Source organism: Solanum dulcamara, chromosome 11 (genome assembly GCF_947179165.1).
Source record: "Solanum dulcamara chromosome 11, daSolDulc1.2, whole genome shotgun sequence".
Taxonomy (NCBI): domain Eukaryota; kingdom Viridiplantae; phylum Streptophyta; class Magnoliopsida; order Solanales; family Solanaceae; genus Solanum; species Solanum dulcamara.
Genome location: NC_077247.1, coordinates 42,630,831 through 42,642,275, shown reverse-complemented (window position 1 = coordinate 42,642,275; position 11,445 = coordinate 42,630,831). Strand labels below are relative to the sequence as shown.

The 11,445-nt window shown below is 36.5% G+C and overlaps 1 protein-coding gene across 2 annotated transcripts; it reads left to right on the top strand.

The window, feature by feature from the left end:
• The first annotated feature begins 2,080 nt into the window (after positions 1-2,080).
• LOC129874629 (uncharacterized) lies at positions 2,081-11,287 on the top strand. 2 transcript variants are annotated; one of them, XM_055949944.1, is made up of 5 exons: positions 2,081-2,162; positions 2,310-2,432; positions 9,010-9,075; positions 9,785-10,240; positions 10,880-11,287. In XM_055949944.1, the coding sequence occupies exons 3-5, from the start codon at positions 9,058-9,060 to the stop codon at positions 11,015-11,017; spliced, it is 612 nt and encodes a 203-aa protein (XP_055805919.1). In that variant the 5' UTR covers positions 2,081-2,162; positions 2,310-2,432; positions 9,010-9,057; the 3' UTR covers positions 11,018-11,287. The 2 variants fall into 2 exon arrangements, with proteins under 2 accessions (XP_055805919.1, XP_055805920.1); XM_055949945.1 differs by lacking the exon at positions 2,310-2,432 and having other exon boundaries at positions 2,083-2,162.
• The last annotated feature ends 158 nt before the right edge of the window (positions 11,288-11,445 follow it).

Below are 11,445 nucleotides of genomic sequence, written 5' to 3'. Positions count from 1 at the left end.
TAATAATAAATTGAATTTGTACTTTATGTGACAAGGAAAAACTTAAGCAACTCAATTAAAAGAAAATCAAATAAAAAAACATCCGATTTGGTTGATTTTTTGTTTGTTTGTATGATTAAACCAATTTTATTTTATTTTTCTCGGTGAAAGTCAAATTAATCAGAATTGCAAACAATCCTGACCCATTAATAAAAATAGATGACAGCTTTTTAGACAAATAATAACTTCTTGTTTTTATTCAATTTACAAGAATTATTTCACAAGTCACGAAAGGGATACAAAATTGAGTTTGTGATGCAAAATACTCATACAACTTTGTAAGGTTATTTGTATTGTGTGCATTTGGTCATGTCCAAATTAAAAAAATGTGATTATTTAGCATTGGCAATAGGACCCCATGAAAGAAAGGTGTGTCCCTAAAATTCAAGTCATAGCTTAGAAGTTACTTATATTTTTTTTCTATCAACCTATTTAATTTAATTTTTTCGATGAAAATCAAATTAAACAAAATAACAAACACCCCAAACCCCTAAATAGAAATAAATGACATAATTTAGATGAATAACAACTTTTATCTATTCAACTTACAACTATTATCCATTGTTAAAAAATAATAATAATCTAAAATAAGACAGAGTTGTTCAAAAAAGAAATAATAATAATCATCAATAAAAAGTTAATAAAAATCTGATTAGAAATTCTAGAATTTTGTTTTGAGTCTAATAAGCGAAAGAGAGGAAAAAGAATAGGAAGCAGGAAAAACATTGATTTGGGGTTACAAAATCTAAAACAGGTCATAACTGGGTTGCTTTTTTAAGAAATATCTTGAATTATCCTTTGACCATAATCAATATATTTAACTTCTTACCTTACTCATGCAAACATTGTTATTATTTTATTGAAAGTTTGGATCTTATATATTTTAATGGACATTTCTTCAGTTCTTCACCAATTCATTTCTCAAGTTCACCAAAAAATCTTTTACGAAAAATGTAGCAACAACAACCATCAAGCAAAATGGTTCATCAAGGTATAACAAGGCCTACAGGTGTTTGGTGTTATAAGTGATGGACTTTTTTTGAGGTCTTCACCACGAGCCAAGGGCTTGCTGGGCACCAACGCAAGCACATGTCTCAGGGAACTTGGATAAGAGGTGTCCGCCATTACAAGTTTTTTTGCCCATTCGCTAACCTGCCAACCCTCTACCAACAGTTGGGTAAACGCAAATCTACCCCAACTGTGGTACGAGGCAAGGGACGCTTTTACCATCCCAGTACGAGGAATCCGATGGTTCAGGGGCCTCACAGACTTCCTAGCCATCCACAATCAATTTATGACCAATCGCAGCAAGCTACAGTGCCTCATGTTGTTGTACCTTCACCTGCAACTGATCCTTTGCTTATTCAAGCAGACTTGTTTGTCTGTCGTCTTAATCAACAGATTTCACATGAAAACCAAATAAATGTAAATGTTTCATTGGCTGTTACACCTATTGAATCAATTCCTTTACCCATTAGGAGTTCTAGTAGTGTTACTGTCACTGCAGATAATATTAAAATATTATTTTAAAATATTTTTTATTGTAATATCTTGTTCGAACATGTTAAATGATACTTACTATCTTTAAATACTCCCTCTCTCCCCACATCCCACCTCACCCCCACCCCATATGCCCCATAATAAATCTATATGAATAGAGACAACGAATCATGTTTTAAATTGTTAATTTATAATTTTCATTGCTATTCAATCTTTTTTGCTATTCGTAGGCATATTTTATACATAAAAATAAAAACCCTCAAAATCTTTAAATTCTGAATCCGCTTCTATGCACAATCATTAATGCAAACCCTTTTTCCCCTCAATAATTTATTTTTCAATTAATAAAATAACCCACCTTAAACTCAAGGTTTTAGACCAAGCTAAGGTGGTCTTAGAAAAAAAATGATATTACAACTAAAAAGTTCAATTTATCAATTTAGAAAATGAATAAAACATTTAGGGACCAAATAAAACTTTCTAAAACATTATGTACCAAATATGCACTTTACTCAATCTATTTTCACACTGCAATAATCCAACTGTCAGCAGAAGAAGAAGCCTTCACAAAGCCAAAAGAAAATGGCGGTCTTCTCTATGATGCTTTGGCAAAACCTACAAAGGTAACGTACACCTCTCAAATCCCTAATAAAAGAGCAAAAAAAAATGCATTGTGTTTCTACAATGCACAATTTCAGAATTACCCACTTCTTAGTTTTCTCCATTTCTTTGTAATTTGGGGGGGTGTATAAGCAGCTTTGATTGTTTAGGTGTATAAAGAAAACAACCAATTTACCCAAAAGGAGAAAAAATTAGTATGTGAGGTGAAGTTGCTGAAGAAATTGGCTCCGTTTGCCTTTATAACCCTCTATCTGCCATTGTCAATTCCCCAGGTAAAAGTACTGATAATTGGACTTTGTTAGCTCCGTGATCTTACCATAGTTAGCTCATGTATTGGAGCTAACTACTACTATACATAATTAAAGGGGAAAAGGAAAAATTTCCTTTTTTCTGATTGCCATGAGATATACTACTAAATCTTCTGTAATTGAGAATCTATATTGTTGGGTATACATGTATTAAATGCTAGAATGAAAATTCATGTTACTGTAATTAATCACTGGGTATACGTTGTCTGTCGTTGTTTGGACTTTGGTTGGTTTGCTATATGTGGAGATTTAATCTCCTTGTAGAATTATACACTATTATAACGATGTTAAGTTGTTACTTCATTTTTCCTCATGAATAATTCCTACATAAGTTAGTGGGGTGGGATGCGGTGGGGGGTCCCTGATATATAAATACTGATTGCGAGCAATCTATTAGGCCCTTTGACCCCTTCTGGTAGATGATCATTGTGTACAAAAAGACGGTCTTCCGAAGAAGTAGCTCACTTTGCTAGATAGTCTGCGACGTTATTGGCTTCCCTATAGCAATGAGTAAAGGTTACCTCTGTGTGATCCACCAGGGCAAAGATTTCCTCAATAATAGGTGTGAGAAAGAGATTGCTAGTGTTCTTGCTCCTCTGCATATCTACCACAATCATAGAGTCAATCTCAATAAGTGTCCTGTCTTAAGCCATTGTCTTTCAACCATTGCCCAGCATATTTGGGTGCCATGGCTTCTACGACATGATGATTGTTGCACTTTATTGGGGCAGCAAAGGAAAACAGAAAATTTCCAGTGTCATCTCTTGCCACACCACCAATGCCAGCCTTTCCAGTTTGCTCCAAGCAGCTCCCGTTTGTATTAATTTTGTTCTTCCCTGTTTGATGCATATTCCAACTCATCAACCTGATGATAACCTTTGGTCCAAGCCTCTGCACCACTTCACATAGTTGGTTCCATTGGTATTTCATCTTGTAGTTAGGAAAAGCATCCATAGCAGCTTCAAGGTACCACATAATTTGCCGGAACCTTCTTCTTTTGTAGAACCTGTTCTGGTTGCCATATCTACAAGCACATCTGGTTCTTCACATTTCCCAGCATATAATGACTGCTATGACTTGGATAATCATCTTGTGTATAACACAAGTTTGCCACCATTCATGTAAGAAAGTTCTTGCTGGTCTGACTTGATATCTGATGCCCAGTGGTTGCCCAAAGAGTTTCCAAAGTGTTTGTGCAGGCTCACTATCTAAAAAGAAATGTGGAATGGTCTCTGGTTGGGGGTTTGCACAGCATAAACAATATGTTGGCATATTATCAACAAACCTACAAAAAGGAAGTTTACCTTTAATTAATCTCCAACAAACAAAAGATGGTTTAAAAGTGGTGCTCTTATGCCAAACTCTGCTGATCAATTGATCAGGTTGTCTGTGAATCCTAATGCTATTCCAAGCATCCTTGTTTGAAAAGGCACCATCAGCAACTGGTTTCTAAATGAGATAGTCTCTATTCCCAAGTGTTCCAATCTTGATGTTGTTGATGTGTTGGCAGATCCAGTTGGGCAAAGTGTTATGTAATCTTTGAGTATCCCATTTCTGATTATAAATGAAATCTTTAACCTGAGTACTGGCTGGCTGGTTATATCCTGGACAGTAATTTGCAAAGTCCCCAAAACCTCTCCAGTTATCCCACCAAAAACTACTTTCCCCATTCTGGATTTTCCAAATCATAGTTGGCTCAGCCTTGTTCCTTGTTTTAGTAAGAGTATTCCAAATGTGTGAATTACCATAAATCCTCACTTTGTTCATCGGATGAGCACTTATGCAGTATTTGGTCTTGGTGAATTTGGCCCAGAGAGAGTCCTGACATCTGAATCTCCACCAATTCTTGATTTAAAGAATTTCACAAATATCAGCCATTCTTCTGCTGATCACCCCTCTTTCATCTTTAGGAACACATAAATTCTTCCATGAACTCCAATGGTGTTTGTCTTTCCCATCGGTGGATCCCCAAAATAATCTAGCAAAAATGTTTTTCCATGAGATATATAGTGTCTTTGGGAGGACTGAGAGCAGTGAAGGTATAAATGGGTAAAGATTGAAGAACATGCTTGATGAGAACATCTTGCCTCCACAAGAAAGCATATTACTTGCCACACATTGCAACCCATTGAGCCTTTTGATGATCTTGAAGAGGAACTTTTCAAAGTATTCCACCTTCTTTCTACCAATATAAACAGGACGTCTAAGATACTCAAATGAAAATTGCTTATCTAGAAATCCAGTAGCAGCTCTGATCTTGTTGATTCTGCTAGGGCCATTACCAGGAGCAGTAAGAAAGAAGTATTTGTTGCTATTCATTTTTGACCTGAACATTTTTTTTTAACCCCTCCCTAGGAGCTCCCACCCTTTTTGCTCCCTTGGTGACTCAAACTCACAACCTTAGGGGAAGTGAGGGGTGCTGACCATCCGAGCAACTCCCTCTTGTCCACCTGAACTCACAACCTGAACATCTTTCATACCAATGAATCTTCTACATAATCATTTTGATGGATTTAATGTTGCCACTGGTGGAACTAACAATTTCATCTGCACAAGACAATGATTAATAATAGGCGCTCTATTAGATATAGAGAAAGGAAGGACATGTTCACTATGAATTAAGTTGAGCAGTCTGACCAAAACTTCAGCCCCAATAATAAAAAGAGAAGGAGAGAGTGGATCTCTCTGTTTAACACCCTGAAGAGTCCATTCCTGGTGCCATTTATATTAATAAAATACCATACATTTGAAATAATGCCCATAATCAAATTGGTAACATCATTAGACAAGCCAAATTTTCTCAACACAATAATGATAAAACGCCAAGACATTTTGTCGTATGCCTCGGACATAACAAGTTTGATAACCACATTTCCTCCTGACGTTTTGAACAATCTCCTGAGCTAATTGTATGTTTTCTGTGATGAGTCTCCCTTTCAGGAAGCTGCTCTGATTCTCAGAGATCATTAGAGGAAGCATAGGATTGAGCCTTCTGTGAATAAGTTTAGTAATAATCTTGCTTGGTAAATTGCTCATATTGATGGCTCTGAACTCTGACTAATTGGTTGGGCACTTCACCTTTGGGATTAAATCAACAAGTAGTAAAGAATAAAAAGTACGAAAATAATAAAATACTAAAAATAGCGAAAATAATACTAATACTACTGGTAAGGAAAAGCAAAACGTGTAACTATCTACTACTAGCCTTCCACCCTAATCCTTGATCTCCACACCCTCTTATCAAGGGTCACGTCCTCAATGAGCTAAAGACTCGTCATGTCCTGCCTTATCACCTATCCCCAATACTTCTTCGGCCTACCTCTACCTCTACCGCTTCTCAAGCCCTACAATGCCAACATCTCACACCTCCTCACTGGGCGTTTATGTCTCTCCTCTTAACATGCCCAAACTATCTCACTCTCGCCTCCGCATCTAGTCCGCCACGGAGGCCACTCCCACCTTGTCTCGAATACCTTTATTTCGGACCAATCTCTCCTAGTAAGTCCACACATCCATCTCAACATCCTTATTTTCACAACTTTCATCTTCTTAACACGAGAACATGAGAGTTCTGACTAACCAACACTCCACCCCATACAACAAAGTCGGTCTAACTACAACTATGTAGAACTTACCTATAAGTCTCAGTGACACATTCTTATCACAAAGACGCTAGATGCGAGTCTCCATCTCAACCACCCTGATCCAATGTGATGTGGGACATCCATGAAAGAAAAGTACAAGTTCTATCACTTCCTTCTTGATAATCTCCCAACAACTTTGATAAAATCTACTTGAAAGCGATCTTGCCCAGCAGCACTATCTGTGCTCATATTAAACACTGCATCCTTGATTTCATTCTCTTGGGGACCATTGGTTATGTATCTGTTGTCTTTTTCACTTATGCATGTAGGAATGCAATCCATGATTCTGGGATCCACAGTTTTTTTTTTTTGAGAATTAATTCTGGGATCCACAGTAGCCTGTTTAAGATTGTTAGAGTGGGTTATAGTCCCACATTGGTTGGGGAATGAACGGCTGGTTTGCGTATATGAACTTGGGCAATCTTCCCCTCATGAGCTAGCTTTTGGGGTTGAGTTAGGCCCAGGTGCCATTATCTTTACAATAAGGAAACAAGTAAAGATTGGTGGTTTTGTTTCTATTCCCGCTACAAGGAGTAGATTTTTTCCTGCTGGATTTGTGCACTTCGTTACCTCTTTTATGTTTGCTTCTACCTCTCTTAACAGGGGAGATTCCATTTCTATCACACACCTCATTTAGGTGTTATTGTGCATCACTTTCAGACTGTTGCATTCCAACAGTCTCATTTTCCTCTCAGATTTCTTCACTGTTGACTTTTACATTATCATCAACAGTGTTGCCCACCACTTCATGAGAACTGTATGTGTCAATCATATTGTCATTTAGATCCACCACTAGGTTAATAGTGGGTAGGTTCTTAACAACTGTTGGGGTAGAAGACTTATCAGGAGCATTGATGTTCTCCCTATTATTGTCTCCAGTGCCCTCTTCATAATTGTCACCAGCTCTTTCAATATCATCCCTTTCAGCAATAATTGATCTGTAGTCTGTAGATTCCTGATGTTTTGTATCATCATTTCCATCCTTTTTTTTAAAACTGGTAACTTTATCATCATTTCCATCTTTTTTTTAATGAAACTGGTAACTTCATCATCATTTCCATCTTGTTTAATCTCATTCCCATGTTCAGTGATTTCATCATCATCATTCTGTTGCTTCCTTGTTTCAGTAATCTGTTCCTCTGAATCAATACCTTTCTGTCCATTCTCCTTTTCAGTACCAATTCTGATTTTGGCAGTAGTCCTCTTTATTGGGACCTCCTCCTCCTTTTTTTTAAATCTTATTCAGCCTGTCCTCGAGAGCAGAATTTCCTTTCTCTGTCTCCTATGTGATCCTCTTCTTTCCATTTCCTGCCCCTTTTTGATCAGCCTTTTGGTCATCCTTTTTGGTATCCTGTTGCATATCAACATTCCTAGATATTGATCGCCTTTCTTGCCCATATCATACTTGTTAGCCTTTTTAGCAGGCATGTCTTTATTGGAACTATCTGTCCCTATCTGATCATTTTTATCCTCACGTTTGTGGTCATCAGCCATCCTTTTCCCCTTAGTACCATTTAGCTCAGCTTGATCAGTAACTATAGCATTCTTTCCAGTAGCAACCTTCTCCTCTGCCCTCTTCTGTTGCAATTCTGTACATTGAATTATCGAGTGCCCCAAGATTTGGCAATGTCTACAAAATTTAGGGACTATAGGAGAGTCCTCATTAGAATGAATACTAACTTTTAATACATCAAATCAAATATCCAGTTAATCCATGCATTACAAGCCATACATTACTAATCTCTGCATTTACAATCCAGGCATTACATTTATCTTACCTTATAGAGAAAAGAAAATCTTACATTATTAATCCTTTGTCTCTAAACCAAACAACCCCTTAGTGATATAGATGTATGCCTAGCTCATCCTGGATCCACCACTTGTATCAAGTATTTGCGCAATATCTCACTTCTCCCTCTGTTGAATATTCAGTTTCATTTATGGAATTGGATTACCTTTCCTTCTAAGAAAATTCACTTGTTGGATGAAAGAGCGGAAATGATCATTTAAATTTCTGTCACGAATTACTTCTCATTGCCTCGAACGGGAATCTGTTTTCTAATTGCCATTAGATATAATGCTAAATCTTCAGAAATTGAGAATCTCTCATGTTAGTGGAATTAATCACTGGATATTACTAGTGACTAATATTTATGCTTAGCTTTCATCCTGGATCAATGGCTAGTGTTATATAGTTGTGCAATCTCTCACTTCTCCTTCTGTAGGATACTCAGTTGGCTCATACATCTCATATCATAGTGTTCAGAAGAGTATTTTCAGCTGGTATTTGTCTCTTCCTGACAAAAAGGATAGTTATCTTTGTCATAAGTATTCTAGACTCTTGTTTAACAATTATTTATCTGTCTGCCTTGAGAACCTAGTCTGTCATTCTTTTTTCCTATCCATTTTGCATGTTATTACTAATTTGAGACAATTAGTGATATAGCTGGAATATTTCTTGTAACTGTCTTATCATTTTACCAGCCATTCTTGAAGTAGGTTACCAGTGGGGATCAAAGGCAACACATGTACGTGGAACATCATTTACTTCAAGGGATAATACCAAAATAAAGGAAAATAAATGGAACCTACAAAGTTTCTGTTTGAATTAACCATGACTTAATGCATTTTCTCCTCCATTCATATTCCTGGAAGTAATCTTTGAACATTGTTTCTTTAACTAGCACAGCAGTTTCACACTTTCACCACAGTTCTTTTCCTCTCTTTTTGTTATTTTCGTCCTTCTGTTTTGCCCACTTCATTTATATTTGATGATTCTGTGAACTGAAGCCACCTAGCATTTGATCTAAACAGTAATATAATTCTACCATTGCTTTAAGAAATTGCAAATAGACGTTTCATCTTATCCTTCACTAAGCCTTGTCTGTAATCTGCAGATATTTACTACAGTTGTCGTCTTCTCTTCATTTAATGAGATATCAGTGATGCCTCATCAGATTCAGGTATGATTGTCATCAGGGAATAGAGTGAATTGTGGAACAAATAGGAAATGATGCAATACTTACAGAGTTGCAGTGATAATATATTCCTTTCCTTATAAGGTAATTTAGGTAATGAAAATCTACATATAACAAGGAAGAAGAATCATTGGTATGGAATGAACAACATCCTAATTCTATGCTGTATTAAGGTCTCCCTGGTTCATAAACTCTAAGCTGACTGGTCATATCTCTCTACCTAGAGAAAATAGGGAAAATACCATCAACTCTTAAGATTCTATAAGCACTTGACTGGTATATATACTTTTTGAGTTTGTAGCTTTACCTGCTTTCTTAACCTAGTGATGAAGTTACCTAATGTGTTGAAGCCCCGAAGGACCATAAATAGTTGGAACAAGTCGTCATTGCCTTTAAAAAGCAAATATTTCAACTATTTACTTTCATATTAGGCCAAAATCAATTGAAAAGAAAAAAAAACCTTAAGAGTTTCATTATTTTTACTCAAATAGAAACAGATATAACCAAAATAATGGAGTTGCAATTGTGTACTTTCTTTTAATATTATCTTTTAGATGCAATGATTTTTTTTCTTTTTAAGGCCGAATCTGTTTTAAAAGAAATATTTGGTTAGAGCTCCTTTATATATACTCCTCCTCCTCCTCCTCCTCCTCTTCTCCCTAAAATGATGAACATGAAAGTAACAAAAATGCAGGGACAAAATGGGCAGCAGGGTATGTGGATGTACCAATGCGTTCATTGTAAAAAAAACTTTCCTTCAAGCCAAGCCATAGCAGGCCATACAAAGGGTCATTTCAGGGATGGCTGGGTTAAAGGAACCCCCCAAAGCAAAGTATTTGTGCTATTTTCTGAGTATCAACAGCAGCAGGGTTCTATTACTGACTCAACAATTCCCGAGAAACAGATTTTTTCTGCAGCAACATCTGACACTGACTTAACAGATGCTCATCGATTGCCAAAAGGTGATGTACAAAATTCCAGATGCCCGGCCGCACGACCTCCATCTCCAGCTTCGTCTAGCAGACAACCACGAATCCCTAGGCATCATTTGAGGCTTCGTGATCTGAAGATACTAGCTAGGCTCAGGGCTCGTCTTACCAGAGAGGAGCAAGAAGTCATTTTGCGTCTTCTTGATAGTGCTATGGAACAGGTTCATTCATTAATTTAAATATGCACTTGCTCGATCTTTTTCCTTCCTAAATCACTCTAATTTTCTTAGGTGTCATTTGGTTCAGAACTAGGGATTATATCAATCCCACTTTTTATATGAGATGAGCAATATCAAGATTTTGGTATAGAAATAACATTGATTTTACCTAATACTTCCTATCAAATACGAGATAGGTTTTGATCTCAAAATCAATAATGGGATAACCCACTTAATCCCTTAAAGAATTTCTTTTTATATCTTACTTCAATGAATTGCCACCATCTTTATGAATTTTGGTTAATCCACCATGAATTATATTTTCAATTGCAGCGTTCAAGTAATATGTGTGGATAGCTTTTTTACCTCCTTTACCACCAACATGCTTGGTCCTGTTTATGGGGTCAAATCAATATGTTCTAAGAAGAAAGATTGGAATATCAATCTCATCGAGACAAACTACAAAAACTCATGCTTCAGGAGCAAAATCTTTCTCAAAATCTAGGGTTTCCACGACAACTAATCAATTTTGTTCCACCTAATCTCTCTTTCATGACCACATATCTTTCCGGCTTAGGATGCCGGAAATCTTTGTCTAATGCAACTAATTTGATGATTGATAGGACTACTATTTTGTTACAGGCAAAACAATGCAAGAAGAACACTGAGGCGGAGGTGATCCCAAATAGAAACTCAGAAGCAGCAGCCGCGATTGGAACTACCGACAAAGATACCAATGACACCACTGAGGAATCGGATGATGAGTCCAAAAATATGTGATCATATGGTTAAAGCATATGCAATAGTTTCTGGTTTATTTCTTGTTAATTATGGTTTTGAAGATTGTTCGAATTATTAGCGAAGTGTTTTATTAAATGTATGGACAGTAAAACGACGTTGGTTTTTTAGATCATCTAGGAGTACTGTTAAACAAGGTTCTTCCCTTTATCCCCTCTGTTAAATGAATGTATATGTGACTGCTACTGAGGCATTGTTTGGGAGGCCGCAGTTAGGTGCTATCTTAATTGAAGATATATGTATGTTTTGCTATTCTAAAGGAAGCCAATTGTTAGACATCTAGCATATGGTGATGATAGACTAATTTTCTATATATAGGGAATAGATGTACATTGAAATTGATTTAAAAAACGCTCGAGCATCTGGGTAGTAATTAAACAAAAAGAGCTCAACATTTTTACTTGATAAAA